Consider the following 22,591-nt stretch of genomic DNA (forward strand, 5'->3'; position numbering starts at 1 on the left):
GAGTACGAACGGAGGCGGCGTTGGTGGTGTGTGTGTGTGTGTGTGTGTGTGTGTGTGTGTGTGTTTGTGTGTGTGTGTGTGCGGGGAGGAGGGGAGGGGGTGTGTTGGAGCGCAGACTTGGCTGAGAGCAGGGTTCTCAAGGAGAGAGAGGAGTCTCCAGAGGGGCGCACTGCTGCACATTGGTTCTGCTCCCGCTACTCAGCGCTGCCTGGCAACGGCCCAAACACGGACAGGGCCTCCCTCATCCAAACCCTGCACAGCTTGGGCTGTTATCACCTTTTGTGTGGCTTTTGCTGAAGTTCTTGTGTGTGTGTGTGTGTGTGTGTGTGTGTGTGTGTGTGTGTGTGTGTGTGTGTGCTATGGTTATGGTGATGGTATATACACACATATATATATTATATATATATATATATATATATATATGAATATAGAGTATATACTGTATATATATATATATATATATATATATATATATATATATATATATAATACATATACAGTATATACATATACATATACATACATACTCCTGGAAAATAGGTGCTATTTAAAACCAAAAATGATTCTATTGCATGCTTGATATATGGCACCCCTAAATCTGTATGAAGGTGTATGTGTGTGTGTGTGTGTGTGTGTGTGTGTGTGTCTGACACTATATAGCCTATACGTTTCTGTGCATGTCGGCATGTGTGTCTTGCTCTGACATGTTCAGGGATACATTCTGACTCACGCTACATTAAAATCTGTCGCTCTGTCTGTCTGTCCCTCATCACTTGAAAGGTAGACTGAAATAACAATACCTATGACAGTTCCCCGATCCGCCTCACTGTGGACAAGAATCAGCAGATACCAGGTATCACTCTGTCAGCCCTGTGCTATGATGCTGAGGTGAAGATACATAGCTGCTGATGGATTAACCAAACAGTCCCCTACGGAGGACCTCAAATGCCTGACAAACCCCTCCAGAGATATTGTTTTTGTGTGTGTGGGTGGGTGGGTGTGTGTGTATATGAGTATGTATATTATGTGTGTGTGTGTGTGTGTGTGTGTGTGTGTGTGTGTATACAGGTATGTATGTGTATATGTGTGTGTGTGTGTGTGTGTGTGTGTGTGTGTGTGTATGTGTATACGGTGTGTGTGTGTGAGAGAGTATTGTGTTCCTCTCCTAAGGCCTGTCAGTGTGTGCGTGTGTGTGTGTGTGTGTGTGTGTGTGTGTGTGTGTGTGTGTCTAGACGTGGGAAAGTGGGAAGAGGGCAGAGCCCACTCCTTATCTGCGTCCAGACCTCTGAGGCGGTCAGTCATTAGCTCGTCCACATTCCCTCCTCCACTTCCTCTCTCTGCCTGGGCGATAATAATGCCCACCGGGGCTGCCATGGACACATGGACATACAAAGAGGAGTCCCTTCCACATCGATCCTCCCGGCTACCTTACGTAACAGTGACAAACACGCCTGGCTTTGGATACGCTACACAGACATGTTTACAGTACCCCCCCACCCCCCCCCCCATCCCCGAAGGTTCCTGTCCTATGGGAACACCTCCGCCACCGCTAGAAATGTTGGCCCTGGCGGCTATCCATGTGGGCCCAGTTCCAAGGGCTTTCTAGCGATTGGTGGACTGGTAGTACCAAGCTCACGCACCCTTGCAAAGTTGAAACATCTGGAAGGAGTCAAGTCCAAATGTGACTCTGTGTGCTCTTTTGTACGTACAGTATGAGCAATTCTGCAAACGTTTGCGCTCCATCTGTATGTGTATCAGAGACACACATGTAGAGACACATGCATACACACACAAAGAGAGTGAGAGAAAGACAGAGAGACACTCATACAAACTCACACACAGAGAGAGAGAGAGAGAGAGAGAGAGAGAGAGAGAGTCAGACACCCTCATACAAACATCTATATACATACACACACAAAGACACACACATACACACATGCACATGAGTGAGAGAGAGAAAGTGGGACACACACACATACAAAAAGAAAGAGAGAGAGAGAGACGCACCCACACCTACCCACACACACAGGCGCAGGCACACACACACACACACACACACAGAGAGAGGGCTCGGAGCCCTGCCTTGCTGCAGAGGCTGCTGGAGGGCAGGGAAAAGTTGAGTCAGCCCCGTCAGGTTCCGTGGAGGGACTCTGGCGTTCCCAGCGCTCCGTCTCCACGCTCCATGTCACACTGAGAACATTGTTCCGAGGCACTGGAGGAAATCTGCGCAGCTGCGCTGTCTGCGCCGCGCGCTCGGCATGACTTTGCGTCGTGACAGAAAAACAAAGGCGCAGAAACGCAGACACAGACACAGACACAGTGCCCGGGCTCAAGGTGAACCTTGACAGTTTTTGGTTTACGTTTCGTTTTCATTCCAGCCTTTCATTCCCTTTTTCATTTTTCTTAGTGTCTTAGTGTTTGTTTTTTTTTCAAGCCGACAGACTCCCAATTCTACAACAGCGTTTGATAAACTGCGCAACTAAACGGATGCTGAGTGATAATCGTGAGATGTGCACTAAATCACTGCGTGAACAAAGGGCACTTAGCCCTTATAGGCGTGCAAATGGGCACCCGTGAACCCGGAGATGGAAGAGAAGAGCCAGAGAGGGAAGAGAGTGTGCAGCCGTGCAGCTGTTGCTCGTCCTCTTTTGTCTCTCCCTGGGAGCTGCGCTGGCTTTTTCTTTTGCTGGGCCCCAGAGAGACTGGATGCTGGTAATTAGGCACAGTCATCCCCGATCATGGCACATAATCTCCTCCTGGTGAGCCGCCTCTCCCCTCTGTTCACGAGGCAGAACACCCCGAACTCCCCACACACACACACACACACACACACCCATCCCCGCAGTGGGAGTTGGAGTCGTTTTTTTTGACCCGCTCGCTGGTCTTGTCTGTGCCAAGTGTCATTGGCGCTCATGTGGAAGTTGTTAGTTGTGAACGGCTGCGTTAAACGGTTCCCGTGTGAGCGACCAGAGGAGGGGACTGTGGTGGTGGTGTGGAGGGCGTGCGGGGGGACTGCTGTTGTTGACCCCTCATGTGTGGAGCGTGTGCTGGTGGTTGGACTTGTTGTGAGGGGCTGTGAGCGGCTGTGTTGTTTTTACAGCTTTGTTTTTCTTGTGATGGGTGTTCGGATGACAGATGACAGAGACAGAGACAGCAAGCAGCCTCTTGGGTCATGATCAAACCATTTTGTGGTTTAAAGACACACTTTCAGTGTTTTCGGTGTCAGTGTCTTATGTGGCTGAATACTATACATAATGGAAGTGTCCATGTTGGTGTGTGTGTGTGTGTGTGTGTGTGTGTGTGCATACTGTGCGTACTACTGTGTGCACGTGCATGACTGAACACGCATGGGTGTGTCTGCCTGTGTGCTTTCCCACCTTTTCTCCCCATTACCACTGTGTGTGTGTGTGTGTGTGTGTGTGTGTGTGTGTGTGTGTCTGTCTATATGCACCAGTCCTCATGTGAAGCATATCGCTTGCACACATGACCATCTGGTCAGCATACTGCTCTTACTCGCTGCCATATAGCACAGCCCCTGTGACCGTGTGGGCCCTGACTGAGTTAAACACCATCCATTATGTTGTCGGAGGAGGAAGGCAAGACCGGTGACTTCATGCCCACAGCACAATGTATGGTCTGTCTGAACCATTCGGTCGGGACGAGACAGCTCTACCTGTCAACCCCCCCGCCCTCCACAAACACACTGGTGTTTCCCTAGATTTAGTCTGGTCTTAAATGGGGGTTAGTGGACAGACTGTGAAACCATCATCATTGCTGCTGATAGAAAATTTTAAAAGTGTCTTTTACAGGGTTTTTACAATTATTGTAAGATTAATGTGTTCTAGTTTCCCTCAAGCCATGTATCCTAATTTGATTAATTGTGAGGGTAATTGGATCGCTCACCAGGGCCATTTCTCCACTGGCATTTCTTAGCACCCCCTCTGCTTCCTCTGCAGCAGATTGATGTCTGGAGGGCTCTATTGGACTCTAAATTACTGTATATACAACACACAGGAAAAAATAAACCATTTAATATTACATTTTTGATTTGACTTATCATGAGAATATGAGAGAAGCTTGTGCCATGATGCACATTTCCTTTTGTGAGGAATACACATTTTTTTGTTTCTGTTGACTAATGTTGGGTTAGGATCTGCCGCCTCTTTTTCAACCTTTTGGCTAAAATAGAAAATCTCACACCTGTGTTTTCACCCATAATGGGATCTAACATCTCCTGTTCCAGAGGCGTGTAGAACCCGGCAGCTGAATGAGTGTGTGTCTGTCGGAGCCAGCATTGATTCAAAGTTGGAACAGAACTGCTCCTTTTCCTCAGTATCTGAGTTGTATGCTGATGGTTCTAATCAGATCAAAATGCACCGTGAGCTAAAATTCCCTCAGCTGTTTATCTTGTGTGTGTGTGTGTGTGTCCTTTGGGCCAAATCATATCTCTTTACTTTTACACATCAAAACATTTTGGAATGCAAACACCAAAGGAGATGAACTTAAAAGAGCTTTCAATATGGACGGTTGTTTTCTTTGTTCTTGCTGTGGCTGGCACAGATTATGTTATTTATTGTTTAACATTTGTTCTTTGTTTAGTAGCTTTTTTCATGTTTGTCATCCCCTGTGATGCAATGGCACGCATAACTTTAGAAATCTCATGAATGTGCTGCAATGCCATTGTTTTAGTATTGCTTTGAAAACGGACTATAGCCCCCATCTGAATTTGTTTTAACAAACATCCTAATGTTTTTTTTTTTTAACAGTTCAAATAAAAAGAACTGTATCTTAATACTTATTTATTCATTTCATTTTATATTTATTCTTTGAAGACACTGGTGTTAGAATGTCAACCCCTGTGCCCTTTTTTGTCTATGAGGAAATAGGAAAGGCTGACTTGTGCGAGTATCTGTATACATTGGCTAGCAGCTGGAATAGAACAATGGTACAGTAGGTACCAAAAATCCTTCATTACTGACCGCTCTGCTTTAACCCTCTCCGGTAGAACCATTTCAATATCACTCATCTGCATAACTTGTCTAATATAACATTCCAAAATCTTAACTTACGCAGCTTGAGAAAGCTCTCTAGCTCCCTTCCCAGGCCCAGAGGCCTTCAGTTTATCCACAGTTCATGTCACAGCTGGTCATTTTCAGGTGTACACTTCAAAAGGCAGACTTTATGATTTTGCACATTGTTATAAATGAGAACAGATTTGCAGCCATTTTAACAGCATTTGGGGGGGTTGCTTCTGTCCTTTTTGTTCCCATGTTCGCAGGATGGTGCTTTACGAGTGCTGCCCGGGCTACATGAAGTTGGACGACATGCTTGGCTGCCCTGCAGGTTGGTCTCGGGTGACTCGGTTGGGCAACAGGAATTTTAATGACAGTTAAAACAATACACTCCATTGGTGGCTCCTTGGCATTATGGGATGGTACAGCAGCATGGGCTTGCCAAGCTAAATGAAAGTGCTCATCTGTGACACTTTTAGGTGCAAGCCAAAGCTTGCTATCATCATTCAGCGTTCCAGGCGTGACCAGGCGTTCTTATTCTCTTTTAACTCTTCTTTGCAGTTAAATTGTAAACCAACTGTTGGTGTCGGACAGGGGAGTAGACTTAAAGGAGTAATTTCTTTGTTATTCATTACCAGCATTACCAAAGGGCACTGTAAAAATTAGGTAATATGGTCTTGCAGGGGTAAAGTTATAAGGAGGTTGTTGAGAGGCTCTAAACTAGGTGATAATGTTTCATAGACAATATACTGTACAACCTCTGACAGAAACTACTCTCTAAACTATTTTTCTGGGTCAGAAATGTCCATTCATCAATGTCTGTGACACTTTACATATTTTGTATTTAAGTAAAACAATATGTTCATTGAGCAATAACATATTTTGAGCCATCAAAGTGACAGTTTTATAGGATTTCGAGCACCACAAAAGTGCCCGTCCCAACACTCATGTAGACAGATTGGGGTTTAAACATTTTTTGGAAATAGTTTAACTGCAAAAATGCATGCACAACTATCCTATTAATTATAAAAGTATTTAAGTATTCAAATATAACATATCAAATTAATATTATTAAAAAATGAAAATATAAAAAAATGATTCAAATGTCCCTTATGTATATTCTTACAGCAAATTACTTCAGTAATAATGTGGTCTAAGTTTAAATGTAAAAATATATACTGTATAGATACTGTATACTGTATATTTTTGGCCATTTCACCGTGCAAAAAGAGGGCGTGTCTGTAGAATAACCCTTCTAATAAACGTTTCCTTCATCGCCAGTGGCTCCCATCGACCATATTTATGGTACCCTGGGTCTTGTGGGTGCAACCAGCACACAAAGGTATGCGGATATCTCCTCCCTCCGTGCGGAGATTGAAGGCCGGGGTTCCTTCACCTTCTTTGCACCCAGTAATGACGCCTGGAACCTTGTGGATGCAGTGAGTTGTTTCTCACATAATTACTTCTCATGGGATAGAGAGGACTTATGTGTGTGCTAACCACACAATGCCTGGCAGGTCAACACACTGCCTTTGATCTCATTCAAATCTCTATGATGATGATGATGATGATGATGATAATGATGCAAGCCAATGTCATATCTTTGATTTAGGATGAGCCATTGCTCCAACATTGCAATACAAAACCCTCTAACCCCTCTGAGGAATTGAAATGTGAAGCATTAATGTTCTCTTCTACGTTGTCTCTGATGTGTGGCTTCTGTACTACTCCAAAACCAGAGTCTGAAGGCCAAGCTGGAGGGCAGTGTGGATGTAGAGCTGAAAAACGCACTTCACTACCATATGACCAACAAACGCCTCGTCACCAAAGACCTGAAGAATGACTTGACCTTGAAGTCCATGCACAACAGCCACGGACTCCGTATCAACCACTACTCAAATGGAGTATGTGTTGTCTGTGTGGCTATATTCCCATTCAAACCAGTTATCCTAACACTAACAACACAAACTGTAACACTGCCAATTACCGATAATACTGTCATGTGTTGATTATCAGGTGGTCACGGTAAACTGCGCCAGAATTATTCATGGAAACCAAGTGTCGACCAACGGGGTGGTGCACGTCATTGACCGCGTCCTCACACTTGTGGAAGATACCATTCACAATGTCCTAGACAAAGACGAAGACCTGTCCAGCCTCAGAGTAAGGTTTTTAAACTCCTAACGTAACGTTAATAATAACCTAGAGACAATGATAGTTGAAATATACTGTATCAAACAACATAGCTGTTTTTTCTGTTTTGAGAATAACTCAGTGATCTGTTATTACACTGTTCTCGTGTGTGTCCACTTCATGCAGACCGTGGCAGAGGTTTCAGGGTTGATGGACACACTAAAGAAGCCTGGCCAGTACACTCTGTTTGCTCCCACTAATGCTGCATTTGACAAAATCGAGGGAGACGTCATGGAACGCCTCATGAGTGACACGACCGTTCTCCAAGGTAAGGCTCGACGTCAACGATAATCATGGCCATCTGGTCTTCGAATAGATCCTGTCAATGGCATAAACAAACATGTGTGTTCCCAAGGAACTTCCAGTGGCGCAGAAAACAACATTGAGCTAATGGTAATCTGGGGATCAACAAAAAATAAAGAAGACCTGTTTTATAGTCGACATTTTGAAGAGCACTAAGCTAAAGTTTGATTAATTTAAGTATCTGAATTGGCTTTGCATTTTCAACCGGAAACCCTCTAGGAACAGATTGAAAGGGTGTATACAGTAGATACTCTCTGTGTATCCATTTGCTCTACCCGTCAAAGAGAGAAACTCTATATCAGGCTTGTTACTGGTCAGTCTGAATGAAGAGCCCATTTATGATCAACGGCATGCCACTCCAATACTCAAATAAATTGAATTAATCATGCTTGATTGAGTATAAAAAAAGATATAAAAGATATAAAAGTCAAATATTACAGTAATGTGGCTTGGGTCATAATCATGCTAGTTAAGACCACATGAAGATGATAGTGACGTAGAAATGCATTATTTTTAGAGATTTGGAAAATGTTGTGGAAATTATCCCTCATCCACAAACAAATTCTTTGTAGGGTTGCATAATCGTGAAATTCATTAAATGGAGGCATCCGGTACCCAGAGTAAGAGGCGATGGTCCATGCTTTCTCGGGCCAGAGCTTAGATCAAGTGACGGACGTCTGGTAAACATCTCTCCATCCTCCAGAGCAAAGCTGTTCCGTGGGCTCACAGCTTGCCTCACCTCTGTGGAATGCTCACGGCAAACAGAAGAGGGCTGAGTGCGACCCAATTCAAGAGTCAATCTTGCTGCGCTTTTTAGTCCGGCTACTATTGTTAGTGGTTTAGCGCTCCTCAAACAGACCCGACCGAGTCTAAGTCTGTTATATGCCGCGGCCCCGTGTGAGATTCTCAGACAGTCCGCAAACAGCGCCACCGACCACAGGCACACGGGCATCCAAAGTCAAGACAAGCCGTGCCCCTTCTCTGTTTCTGCAAGGAAATGCTTGGATGTTGAATAACGTTACACGTGTGTTCAGAATGCATCTGCTGATTTCTTTTGTGGTTCAGCGGTTGCATGGGTCGAAAGAGAATTGGATGTGTATCATATTTATCTAATGTCTGAAAGGTCTATTCCAAGAGAGACTGGAATGACTTAAAGTAAAAGAGACTCATGGCTATTGAGTTACATTCAATAATTAAGGACACAATCTCTCTCTCTCTCTCTCTCTCTTAGAGAGAGTGAGAGAGAGAGGGAGGGTGGAAGGTAGAAGGACAGAGAGAGAGAGAGAGAGAGAGAGATAGAGAGAGAGGGAAAATGGTCTCCGGCGTTGTTGTTTTCTTCTTTCCTTCAGCATCGTCATAAAATGGGCGCTTTCAAGTTCGAACCCATTAAAAGCAAAAGAGTTGGAGGATATCTGGCTCTGCTCAGACTGACACATGCCCCTTCCTCCTCTGAAGCATGTGTGTCTCATGAGCGCTCCAGCACTAAAAAACGAGATCAATCCGAGTCCAGACACCGACAGCGTCCATTCCAAAACGAGCCGAGAGGAGAGAGCCAGAACCCTCGAGGGCAGCGGAGTTCTGGGTCACCGTCCAAGCCTCCTTTTTCGTAGATAATAGGGTTCCGATGTCAACCCCCGCCCTCGCTGCTCTGTTCATGTCTGAGCTCTGGCCTTTGAGATAAGACCACACAATTGGAAAGCCTTTTTATGATGACATCATCATCTCACAGTACCTCGACTCTTTTGGGGGGATGGATTTGAGGAAGAAATGACTTGACAGTAACTTGGTGCTTCCCGATTCAAAAACTTCCACAAGCGATGGCAGAACTTCTTGATAACTTCCATCAGACTTCCCTATCCTGTCAATGAAGTATGTGTATGAAGAATAACTGTCAGGGAGGGTTGGCCCATTTGGAGAATATATGAACATATATTAAGACTTTTTTTCTGGCCAAAGAACCCAGGAGAGAATGAGAGTTATTTTTTATAGTCATAATACTATGAAAACAGCTATCACAAGAGGTGTAAATTATATGACATTTGGAGTACATATTCACACCAAAGACATTTTTTCTACCCAGGAGAAAATGAGAGTTATTTTTTATAATCATCATCATATGAAAACAGCTATAATAAGAGGTGTAAAATATATGACTTATAACAGTTTAACAAAGATCCGAAAGACAACATTAGAAAGCATTAACAGACTCTGCGGTTCAGGAGCTTTAAAAGAGCTTTGGAGTCAATCACAGACAAATTACTGCTGCCACAGGAGACTGTGGGCGGGTGACTACAGATTGCCCGTCTGCTCAGGAAGGACAGGGTGGATTAGACTCTCCCACGCTGCTCCGATAAAGTGTCAGACTAACTCCAATGACTAAAACAAATGTTTTAAACTCTTTCTTTAAAATACACAGTATATTTTTTATTGTCTTAGTGCTCCTGACACGTCCGATTTCGCAGAATCTATGTCGACTTATATGGAAAGTGTCTCTGTTGTGAGATCATTGATGTTATTTGACCCGTTATTCGCTCTCTTTTCTTCACCAGCTCTGTTGCAGTACCACCTCCTCAGCTCAGTGCAGTGTGCCGAGGCCATCATGGCAGGCTCCGTCTACGAAACAATGGAGGGAAGCACGATTGAGATCGGCTGCGATGGCGATAGCCTCACGGTGAACGGCATCAAAATGGTGTTGAAGAAGGACATTGTGACCACTAACGGTGTTATTCACCTGATTGACCAGGTCCTCATTCCCAACGCAGGTGAAGTTTGTCATGAACTCCATCCTGTCATTGTTGAATGGCTCAGCTACACAATGTTCCTCTCACCTCTTGCTCTGTTTTCTGTCAGCTTTACTACATTATTTGGCGAACGTATGGAGGATGTATACCTACAGTAGGTCTCAGGGTCACAGTCACTTTCTCATATTACTTACACCGACTTTCTAAGAGATTGAACATAAACAAGTTCATGCACACACATACAGACTTACAGGCGACCATGCGCACTCGTGTGTGAACTATGTGTGTACATGTGGACACTGGCTTTGTAATGAGAGACCTATAGCTAAAGAACCCAAATATAAGGAAATGTTCCTTTCGTCGGGGAAGTGTTGCCAGGTGTTCTTTGAGTGACCCTTTGTGCTTGTGTGTTATTCTGCCCTCCAGCCAAGCTGGTGATGGAGCTGGTGAGTGAGAGCACCTTCAAAGACATGGTGTCTGAGCTTGGCCTTGCGGCCGCCATGCAGCCTGAGACGGAGTACACCCTCCTGGCCCCCCTCAACGGAGCCTTCTCAGGTGAGTTCACCTGAGCAGAGTTTATGGCTTCAGGGAGCAAAAACACCCTCGTCATTTGACTCCTGTAGCCGTTTGCTGACATTTCAGTCTGTCAGTCAGCACTGTGCGGGACTAAAAACAGGACAGGACATTTATCTTATTTCTCCTAAAAGTATTTTCATCCAAAGCTGACTTGATTCTGTCTGGTTGGGGCATCTTGACTTGGCTCTGCAGAAGAGGTGATGGCCATGGATCAGCGTCTCCTGAAGATCATCCTGGAAAATCACATCCTGAAGCTGAAGGTCTCCCTGAGCGAGCTCTACAACGGACAGGAGCTGGAGACCATGGGTGGAAAGCTGCTGAGAGTGTTCATCTACCGAACAGTTGAGTTAGCTTTTGTTTGCCTCAGGTTTGTGGTTGTGCTGAAGACCCTTGCTGAGAGCCATTATTCAGATTAATGGTGAATCCCGCAGCTTGCGGAGGTGAAAACAGCTGTCTTGTTATTGGTGATTGCCGCCGTATCTGGCAGGACGTACTGTATATGTGCAAAATGTTGTTTTTTACTACCAAGGATTTGCCTGTCTAGATTTTATTAGGTGTTCATGTTGTAAGACACACACATCTTTAAATTGGGCACAGACATACCTGATGGAAGAACATTCAAATGTTATATGGCCTATAGGCCTGTACTGTTGGTTCTGGGTTTAAACCATTTGCTCCAATCTTTTTCAGACAAAATGAAAAACATTTTGTTTTAATAAATTGCTTAATAGCTGAATCCAAAGCACACCATGTCCACACACACATCATCCTCTTTTGCTTCAGTTTGGGTCTTCATTCATTTGTGCTTGTCTGGTCCATGCTAGGCTGTTTGCATTGAGAATGCCTGTATGGTTCGAGGCAGTAAGGAGGGAAGCAATGGCGCTCTGCATCTTATGAGATCAATCATCAAACCTCCTGACAGCACTATGTTTGATGTCTTAGTAGCTGATGGACGTTTCAAGTAAGTGTTGACTATACAGTATTAGCCTACAGTATATGCCAACATTATCATTTAGCCTATCATACTCAAAAAATGGCAATCTTCATCTAATTTTCCAACCACTCGTATACAGTAGCTTCATGTTGACTAATGCCATGTTAACCCTAGTCCACATGTTTAGTTCTTCCTAGACAATCTAATACACAACAGCTTACAGTCATTTTGTTTAGCTTCCCTGGGATGCGGTGCTAATTTGTCTCTTGCTTGTAGGATATTCTTGTCGTTGATGGACACAGCAGGATTGATAGAGCTGCTGAAACAGACTGGAGCCTACACTCTCTTTGCTCCCACAGACGATGCTTTTGAGGTTCTGTCTGAGGAGGACATGACTCTCCTTACAAGTGAGTTCTCAGTGCTAAGTTCTTTGAGCTAGCCTGATTAGCTTCCCCACCATCACTTTCCCACCATGTTGTTGGTTGATAACATAACAGCTTGTTCCAGACAGCTAGCACACTTTCATTTTGAAGTTAGCTACTAGTCTTTACTTTTGAACTTTTACAATCCCTCCAAGTTTAACTCATATCTCCCCATACTTCCAAACCATGATAACACTTGATCTGAAAGTCCTCTACTTTTGATAATCCTACCAGGTGATCCCAATGCACTCAGGACAATTCTGCTGTACCACTTCAGCAACGGGGTCTTCATCAACGGAGGACTTGAGGGAGGGGTGACAAATCTTCTTAAGACCATTCAAGGAAACAACCTGCAGCTACTCTCTGTATGTCCTTCTCCACATCTTTACTCACCAGGCGTACACATTTCAAATAGACTAAATATCCCTCTTCCATTTGCTGAAAGTAATGGATATAAAGAATGTGCCTGTTATTTTTGGAAAGACAAAACAAAAACACATCTTCCATTTACTTACTTCTGCCCCATTAATGATCCAGATAGACTGTATATCCCCTTGGACCTGTTCAAGTTACTGTTTATAAAACAATCCATTTGTACACATCAACTTTAAGTATTCTGGCTTCTTTTTTCTCGCAAAACACATTTATCCTGTCAAAGGAAATTGGTGGAAATGAACTGCTTTAAGTTCGTATCACCAGACAAGGTAATTAGACAATGGCCACATTTCCTGTTGGATCCATTTCTAAAACTTCATTGTGTCTATGCACACAGTGTAAAAGACTATTTCCATGGCCAGCCAAATGATTTATTTTGTGAAGAAATCACACAAATGACACAGTTGACATTTTTCCAGTGATGTTAATACATGACCTTGTGTACGACTTCATTTACAGAGTATTATATGAAAACACAAGACAAGAGATTGTGCTGTGTGTTTTCCCATTTGGAAACAATGATTCTTCTATGTAACCTCTGTGACTAGAGGACCTGTTGGTCACGGTCTGTTCTCAGAGACCCCTTGAAAAGCCTATCAGGAGTCCTGCCAAAGTGATAGACATCTGAATTCCGGGCAATTGGCTGCTTTCTCCGACCTCTCAACCTCTCTCAACCTCTCTCATCCTCTCTCTCTCTCTCTCTCTCTCTCTCTCTCTCTCTCTCTCTCTCTCTCTCTCTCTCTACACACCCTTGTCCTCCTCTCTCCCCAAGGTCTTGGGACAATGGCTTGTTATGGCCATGTGGAACTTGGAAAGAGCAGGGTGGATTGTGATTATTCTGACAGATAGGAAGACTAAAGAACAGAGAGAGTGGGGAGGGGGGAAGAGAGAGAGGAGGTTGGAGTGACCATCCTTTTAGGTTTTATTCCTTTTTGCCAGGACCCAAAATTAGTAAATTTGTGAGGCTCACAAAAAATGGTGTATGGAAATACTGTAGTGCATTTACAAATCTTTTTCAATCTGAGTCAATTTCCAGAAGAAAAGAACAACAGAACCATCTGGAATCTATTTTATGATGCCATTGGTGTGGCTCTATCCATGATGTCTCAATTCCTCCTTTCACTTTAACTTGTCAAGAATATTGTTAGCATTGTCTCAGACAACATTACAAGCAATTATTTTTTATTTGTGCTTATTACCATAATTGTGGCCATCTCTGTCTGTGGTCAGGTGAACAACTCAATCCACGTGAACTCCATCGACGTCCCTGACAATGACATAATGGCCTCTAATGGAGTTGTTCATGTGGTCAAGACCTTGCTGTATCCTGGAGGTGAGTAAGGAACTGTAGTTTGGACTGAATAGAAGACATATGCTCAGGCCATTTTAGGCAAAACTTGGGGCCAAGGTGTATCCAGTCACATTTTGAGCTAAACTTTTTTGAGTGTCTTTTTTTAGGGGATAATTTGACTCTCTTAGAAGTGAATACCATGCAAAATCCTCTCAGACTTTTCCTATGTCTTGAAGAAACACATGATATTAATACCGCACGTTGCGTCACCCATGGCTGATGCCAGAATACGGTCTCTGCTGTGGATTACAGTTAGTTAGATGAATGAGAGAGTGAAAAGCTCATGATTTTTGTTTCGTCCTGTTCCACAGACCTACCCGTGGGACGTCAGGATCTCTATCTCCTGCTCCAGAAACTCATCAAGTACATCCAGATCAAGGTGAAACAGCCATGATCTACAGCAGTGGCCATATACAGATTAAATCATATGAATATGCACATTATTTATGTTTTACACTATTCAAACATACATTTTTTTGTTATCTTTATGTGTCATCTACACCGCATTCCATCTAATTTTTTCCATAGTTTGTGTCTGGATTCACATACCATGAGATTCCTCTTACTTTCCTCAGTAAGTTCCTCAACACATCATCAACAATGCCCCTTCTATTAATATACGACAGCGGGGGAATTGCTACAGCGCATGCATTCCCATTTCAGTGCATGCCGTCTCTATTTAGATTGTGTGTGTGTGTGTGTGTGTGTGTGTGTGTGTGTGTGTGTGTGTGTGTGTGTGTGTGTGTGTGTGTGTGTGTGTGTGTGTGTGTGTGTGTGTGTGTGTGTGTGTGTGTGTGTGTGTGTGTGTGTGTGTGTGTGTGTGTGGGTGGGTGGGTGGGTGGGTGGGTGTGTGTGTGTGGCGTCAGTGTACTGTCTTTGTGTACATTGTTAGTGTTTGTATCATAGGGAAATAGTTCCATTGTAACTCATTGTTTGCTTATTTATTTGAATGCAATTATTGCCATATTACACATACAGTGCATTTCTAAGTATACTGTATGTACTGTACATGGCCTATGCTTTTGTTCTCATCCACAGCAAGAACCATCACTAAGACCACCACTACTACCAGGATTGTTGAAACAGGTAAGGTTTACATGGAGGCAAATACATCTCTCTTTGTGAATGGATGTTGCAGTTATGAAATTAAGCTACTTGATCACTCACGCATAATACTTTCAGAAGTGAAATACTTCCTGAGAATGACCCATTGAGACTTAAGGGGCTAAAAATCCAAGCGATGGGCTCCAGATAGTGATCGGCCTAATTTTACTGGCAGCCTTATTAAAAGTATGGAGGAAAATTGCATTTATATGCCCCTGAGGCTGATATTTCAGACATTCTTATCTGTCCTATCCGTTATGCATTAATTTGGACTCCGGCGGTGATGATTTTTACCTGGCACAGGTCACTGTGTTGAATCTCCTGCCAAGATTGTTGCAGAAAAAAATAGCGCTTTCGTCAGACATTACGATGATGACACAGCAGCTCTTAATCTTTACGTGCCTGCTACCTGCTGGAGCCGGCCTAATATTCAGGAGGCTTTAATATTCAACACTATACTTTTGATGCCAGCAGATGAGGACATTTCTGGCAACTTTTAATGTGAACCTGTACAAGTGGTCCAGAAAGTGAAGAGTTGTTATTAAAACTGGAGATATCACCTCAAGCTCCAAGTAAATATAACTCTGGCTCTGAGCAATCGGTCTGGGCACATCACAGCACAGAGGGGAAAATGTATTTAGAGCTAAACTCACGCAAGGAGTTCATAAATTGATATTCATTTTTAGAAGAAAAAAAAAGTTCCTGATAAAAACAGATGCTAAACAAACACTCTGCTGTCCATTACCAATGGAAGCATTTGATTTGGTGTTTGGTTTGTTAACACTAACTATGTGCAGTATGTGGTGAACAAATGCAGTAATTGGTGAACTATTAGAATACAGTGTACAGTATGCTGCATTCTAAACATTGTCCAGTGGATCAAAGTTGGTCAGTATAACCAGTACAGTATGAGATTAAAATGCTATGCAGGCTACCTGTACCTATTAATGATAAAAATGTCAGTTCAATGTACATTTATGTTACGGCAAAATATATAGCATTCATCATTAATGTGTTCATCTTCAAAGCCAGTAAGAAAGACTTATGAATACATTTATACCTCTGAACTGACACAGCATGTTCCTGGACCTCATTATTACAGGCAGTGAGCCGCAATCTGTTGAATAACTGTTTTCTCTGCCAATCCCTGCCTTTGGCATTAGATTAGATTGGTTAGATTTATGATTAGTTTTGTTTTGGAAAGACTGTTCTATTGCCATGCACTGCAATTGAAGCCATAACTGGGGATTTATATTTCACTCACATGCCAAAAAAGGATCTTAAGAGATTGAAAGTCAGAAATTCTGTACCCATAGAGACAATAGTGAGCTGACTTATGAGGTCAGGCCTGTGAAACTGGGGTTTAATGATAATTATTTATGTCCCTTTTTTGTAGCTGCATGTAGTTACACATTAATTACATTAATTAGCATTTATTTATGATGTTTTTTTAAATTATTTGTTTTCATGAGTTATTTATTATATGACCATTTACAGGCATACAATTTCACTTTTGTTTGGATATTAGCTGTCTCTAAGTGCACTGGACATTATACCGAAATATCTTTTTGACTTTAACTGTACGTGTGCCAAGGATGCCGTGAGAAGCTTTGGACGCTTTGGCCGCCCTGACGTGGCAGCATTCTATGTTCGATCATGTTCGTTGCTGGTCGTTTGCCGCTGAACCACGCCATCGCTTATTACCATTAATTGAGCCAATTTCAACGCCCAAAACTCCACGCCGACGGATTTGCCACTGCTTGCAGCTGAGAGAAGCCAGCTTCCATTGAAAATGAATGACTTCCTGAATCTTTGGAAGCTCAAGTCGGCGGCGGTGTGAACGTACAGTAAGCACCATCTCTCTCTCTCTCTCTCTCTCTCTCTCTAGCTCCTGAAATCACTAAAGTCACTCGAGTCATTGAGACAGGTGAACCAACCATCACCAAAATCACCAGAGTTATTGAAGGTGAACCAACTATCACCAAAGTAACCAGGGTTCTTGAAGGTGAACCAACTATTACCAAAGTCACCAGAGTTATTGAAGGTGAACCAACTATCACCAAAGTAACCAGGGTTCTTGAAGGTGAACCAGCTTTTACCAAAGTGACCAGAGTTATTGAAGGTGAACCAACTATCACCAAAGTCACCAGAGTTATTGAAGGTGAACCAACAATCACCAAACTCACCAGAGTTGTTGAGGCAGAAGCACCTTTCACCACTGTGACCAGAGTGATTACGGGCCAATCAGAACCAACCATTACCAGGGTAGTTGTTGAGGGTGAGCCAACAATCACCAAAGTCACCAGAGTGGTCGAGGGTGATCCATCATTCACCAAGGTCACCAGAGTCATCGAGAGTAAGTCACGAATAAAGGTCTCGTTACATTCAAAATGCAAAATGACCAAGTGATAGCCCCAATCAACTGATTAATTGCCTTTCTTTCTTTGTGTCTTTAGCGACTTCTTCTGATGGGGAACTGGACACTGATGGTGAAATCAGGAGAATCATTGAGGAAGGTTAGTCGTCATTGCAAACTATGCAATCATTCAGGGATCACGCCACAATGTTATTTGCTGACCTTATTATAACAATGGAAATCCAGTATCATTTTGTGATCGTCCCGTATTCATAGTCATAAGGATATAAAAAAAGCTATATTGAGTTTAGTAAAAATAAGTCTTGTCACTTGTATTACAGGTTCACAGCTGTTTTAAAAAATATCTGTAAAAATTGCCTTTGAGAAGGGTAAAAAATAAATGATAGCACAAAAACCTATATGTTTGAATTTTCAACCCTCATTAGAAGTTTCCAAGGTTAAGAAGGTTCTGGAAAGTGAGGTTCACATCCTCCAGGAGGAGGAGATCAAAAGAATCATAGAGGGAGGTCAGTCGATGATGCGGTTGCCCGGACCCTCGCTGCAAATTGGCATGAGGAGCAACCAATCTTTGCGCTCAAGCATACCAGACTGACTGTTGGCATGCTTTGAAAAAAAACTTTTTTTTGAAGGTCTAAATAAGAGATAAAGGAAATTGCACTCTTGTATTTTGACATCCAAAATGACAAAACTTTATACAAACACTTTTATTCAGACCCTCAAAGTGCATGATGGTGCATTAAATATCATCCAAGTAAAAGGTCATTCATATTGGGTGGGTTAGCCTATTGAAAGATTCTGTGGTCCAAAAGCCACAGCCATCAACACAAATAGCAAGAACTTCTATTCCAAATTCTTAGAGAACAAAAGATGGTTGGTGATATTAACTGCACCATAGGCTGTTGCGTAATATGCATGGATTTATGATGGCAGATTTATTTTCCCAGCGGATGACAGTACATGTGCGATGGATCAGGCTCTCTGTTGACTCTGAGAGTATATGCATGCATGCTGAAACCGAATCCAGCAAACCTGGAACCCTCAGGGCCCGTTTAAATCTGACACTGGAGTGCAACTGCCAACATTTGTCACTGAAAAAGCACTCTTGACTGTTTTTACTTGTCATTTACTGTTATCATTACAATTTTCCACTTTTATTTGTTCTCTTGCCAACCTTGTTCTTTGCTCCAACCCACGGGAGGTATGCCTAAAACAAAGGAATATAAAAGCTAACAAAATGTAACAAACCACCATTCCCTTCTGTGTAGATTACATTATACCCCCAGTGGCTCTAACAAAGGCCAACCAGACCTACAGTATAACAAAAAAGCACAACATCTGATGCAATACCCAAAACCGCAGTATGTCAGGCAAAGGTAGCCATTACACAAATCACCTACTAAGGGACTAGTACTCTCAAATGAATTTTTTTTATCTCCTTCTACAGAAAGTCCTCACACTGAGTTCAAGCTTGTTCAGAAAGACGGCACACACAGAGCTCTATTTTAGAATGGATGCCACGTCATATGAATGACAATTTATTAAAAACTGGCCTGTAAAGGTGGCCCCACACATACAGTATGGATAGAAGCTTCTGGAAGCCTGTGGGCTCTTCCTAAACATGAATGAATAGAATAGAATAGAATAGAATAGAATATCTACTTTTTTGATCCCATGAGGGAAATTCAGTTCTCTGCATTTAACCCAATTTAACCGAATTAGTGAACACACAGTGAGGTGAATCACACAACCCAGAGCAGTGAGCTGCCTGTCCAACCAGCGGCGCTCGGGGAGCAGTGAGGGGTTAGGTGCCTTGCTCAAGGGCACTTCAGCCGTGGACTGGTCGGGGATCGAACCGGCAACCCTCAGGTTACAAGCCCGAAGCCCTAACCAGTAGGCCACTGCTGCCCATCATGAAGATGTCCAATCATTTATGACCTAGGGCCCATACTTGTGACGTGATGTTGTAGATGTCTGTTGATTCTGTTGTTGCAATCTGCATGTTGTAGATGTCTGTTGATTCTGTTGTTGCAATCTGCAGGTGGCCCTGGACTCACAACTGTCACCAAGCTGATCAGAAAAGAACCTCAAATAATTGAAGGTATTGAGAAACATCCCATCCCAACATCTCTTCATACTAGTGCCTGAAATCCAGTTGTGTGTAAAGGATGCTCACTGATTGCTTTTCTCAACGCTTTTGTCTTGAAGGGCCTGATTTCTCCAGGATCACATCCTTCCAAGGAAACGAAGACCTGATTGAAGCAGAGTCAGAGAAAATCACCAAAATCATCCAAGGTAAGAGTGCTACCACACGATTAATTCAATCAAACAACATTAGACTGGAGATGAAACATGCTCCACTTTTAACTGCGAATGGCCGGGTTTCCCAGATTCGTTAAGAAGCTCTTAAGTGCTAAGAACTTCTTAGGAGTGCTCTAAGAACGTTCTAAGAACGCTCCTAACAAGTTCTTAGCACTTAAGAGCTTCTTAACGAATCTGGGAAACCCGGTCAATGACTAATGTTACTGATCTTGTGACTGATGCATGTGTCATTTTGTCTTGCAGAGGGAGGACCGACGCGATTGCAAGCCAAGAGAGCACCAGGTAAGCAAACACAGTAGCCCACAGCCCCTTCTGCTTCAGCTTACAATCACTGCGCACACAGACGACCATATAAAAAAAACCTTTAACAGAGTGAGAAGCCAAACCAACAGACTAACGTTAACATTTGCTCACCCTCCGCCAGTCAAACAAGCAGGCATGAGGAGACGAAACCGACTGGTGAGACGCCACCCCAAACGTAAACAGTAGAGTCCACCACACACACGAGACCGGTGACTTCTTTACACACACGGACACACGGATGAGGAACAACTGAGATCGTGACATCTAACGGACACTCGCCTTGTTCTCCTCTCTGAGGGAGTTCAAGAGGAGTGGGATTTACACTTGATCTTGTTGACCCTTGAATGAACTGATCTCAATACGCCTGGAAGCTGAGAGGATAATGAACTGAATAGCACCAAGAACGTCAAAAAGAGAAAAAAAAAATGCAAAGGGATATATGCAGTGTCTAACGTGTATTTAAAATGTTTATATAAGTGGAATTTGAAATTCTGCTGTGGTGTATGGGGTCTTTGAGGGATATGTGAGTTATCTTAAACCGTCAGTGATGTTGCCTTGTTTGAATGTTTGTTTGTTTGTTTGTTTTGAAAAGAGATGCATTGCTTCTTTTGAAATGGGATGTAATAATGTATGACTTACATTAGGTGCTTACATTCACACATTTTAATGTGTTTTTTTTATACATCTGACGCAGAAGTTGCAATTATTTGTTGTTACTTGCTGTAATCTGGACAATTTGTCAGAATGTTCAAGTTTACTATAGTTTTGTTAAATTACATCTTATCTTTGTGGATTTCAATAATATCTTTTCCGTCTTACCTGGTGGGTTTTTTTCAGCATTCTGATGGCGTATGTTTAACCTGTGTGCTTCCAAACTGAATGGCTGGTTATTTATCATTCATTTTCCATCATTATTAAAGGCCTGGTTGGTGTCTTAAACAAATCTCTGCACCTTTACCTCTGTTTGAAAACACATAGAGAGCTAAATAAAAAATGTATTCTTGAACGGAAATCCAGTCTTCCTTTGGGTGTTGGAATAAGACCCTCTTTAAATTAAAGCTTTGTTGAATTGAGGCAGTATTTTGCAGTTATTTGTCCAAATACTCCTGGAGGCTTGAAGGATAATTGAGGTTTATGAGTAGTTTTCAGATCAAGATTTTCTTAGAAATCACAACACCTGATTTAATATGACACAGGATATGATGTAAAATCATTTATGTGTATGCTAAAGGGTTTTATGCAAAACATTTGCTCACCTTATTTTCCTATTTATATTCTATTTTATCCTTTGCCCAAATAAAGAATTTGTGATGCTGTAACCTCTGCCCCCAGGTTGTGGTAGTACGGAAAATATGGCAGTACTTTTACATCTTAAGTGCTCTTAAAATGTAGCTGAAGTTAGCCAAAAATAGTCCTTATGTTCGGATAGGAAACAGTTTGTAAATGTTAATTCTCAAAAACCCAAGAGGACATGCCACCCACAGAGTTTTGGGTAGTGACTTAGTTTGCCGTAAGGTATATCAAAAGCTACCCTCCTCCTTTTTATTTTGGTTTCTTTGGGGACATAGAGAGAATATACAGACAGGATGTTTACACAGATGGGCAGATCCAGTGTGTCTTCAGTCTCAGTGGAGTCATGTTGATTTACAGCTTGCTAGTTCTCCTCAGGAGCTACCGCATAGCTTCTTGATAATGTCAGTCCTTGCTATTTATCCAAAGGCATGGAAAAGGAGGCCACTGTGGTTAACATGTGTCCATATTGTCACAGACAGCTGCAGCTCCGTGAGCACTGAAAACCACAGTGCATGGCTTCTGGTCAACTCGGTATAATTTGGTCTGGTTTGCAGGACTTAAGCTTTCATCACCATAAGAATTCCTGAAAAGTTGAGTTGGACATACTGCTCTCTGGTCATTGCCAGTTAACAATTTAGGTTGTGTAACCTGTCTCATGAAGACATCCCAATAATGATGTCATCACAACCTCCTTGAGTCGCCTAAAAAAAGATTACAACTGTATTGTTTAGTAAGGGTGGCACATGGGACGCTAACGGTAATTAGCCGATCATGATAATGGACACATTGGTTGTTTTCATCAACTGCTACACACTTTTACTACAACAGCAACTCACTTCACCACTTCCAGATGTCCGCTGGACAGAAACTGTAGGAGAAGGCAAGGTAGGGAAGGGAATTGAAGGAGCGAGTATTTTTCAGCTGGAAGCCCTCTCAGGGCAGAATGACAGAGGAGGACTCCAGGATTATGTCAGCAGGAGGCAGGATGATCGGCGAATGCACATCCAGAAACACTTGGGTTCCCTCCCTCACAGTGGGATTCCTCCGGATGGATGTCATTATAAGGCAGAAAAGTTGCAACAGACTCCACGAGGCCGACACTGCTGAAGACCCGCTCACATGCTAGTTCTCTGCTTAGAGTTTTTTTTTTTTTTTTTTTTTAAATACTTTTTTCTTTTCTTCTTCTTCTTATTTTGATTCTGCTTTGTTATGCGCCTGAGACGTACTG

At 42.7% G+C, this 22,591-nt stretch overlaps 1 protein-coding gene across 1 annotated transcript in view; it reads left to right on the forward strand.

Moving 5' to 3' along the window:
- Nucleotides 1-21,143, forward strand: part of postna (periostin, osteoblast specific factor a) — a 23,605-nt gene extending 2,462 nt beyond the window's left edge. The window contains exons 3-23 of the mRNA XM_062536422.1: nt 5,279-5,343; nt 6,294-6,451; nt 6,752-6,916; nt 7,029-7,175; nt 7,332-7,473; nt 10,058-10,270; nt 10,676-10,804; nt 11,018-11,166; nt 11,650-11,786; nt 12,036-12,166; nt 12,416-12,546; nt 13,847-13,949; nt 14,279-14,346; nt 14,496-14,541; nt 15,006-15,053; nt 16,960-17,427; nt 17,528-17,587; nt 19,487-19,546; nt 19,654-19,740; nt 20,011-20,049; nt 20,192-21,143. Coding sequence (XP_062392406.1) covers nt 5,279-5,343; nt 6,294-6,451; nt 6,752-6,916; nt 7,029-7,175; nt 7,332-7,473; nt 10,058-10,270; nt 10,676-10,804; nt 11,018-11,166; nt 11,650-11,786; nt 12,036-12,166; nt 12,416-12,546; nt 13,847-13,949; nt 14,279-14,346; nt 14,496-14,541; nt 15,006-15,053; nt 16,960-17,427; nt 17,528-17,587; nt 19,487-19,546; nt 19,654-19,740; nt 20,011-20,049; nt 20,192-20,256 — 2,611 coding nt within the window. The 3' untranslated portion in view covers nt 20,257-21,143. The remainder of the gene's footprint in view (nt 1-5,278; nt 5,344-6,293; nt 6,452-6,751; nt 6,917-7,028; nt 7,176-7,331; nt 7,474-10,057; nt 10,271-10,675; nt 10,805-11,017; nt 11,167-11,649; nt 11,787-12,035; nt 12,167-12,415; nt 12,547-13,846; nt 13,950-14,278; nt 14,347-14,495; nt 14,542-15,005; nt 15,054-16,959; nt 17,428-17,527; nt 17,588-19,486; nt 19,547-19,653; nt 19,741-20,010; nt 20,050-20,191) is intronic.
- Nucleotides 21,144-22,591: the final 1,448 nt, after the last annotated feature.

This window comes from Sardina pilchardus, chromosome 5, assembly GCF_963854185.1.
Source record: "Sardina pilchardus chromosome 5, fSarPil1.1, whole genome shotgun sequence".
Lineage (NCBI taxonomy): Eukaryota > Metazoa > Chordata > Actinopteri > Clupeiformes > Clupeidae > Sardina > Sardina pilchardus.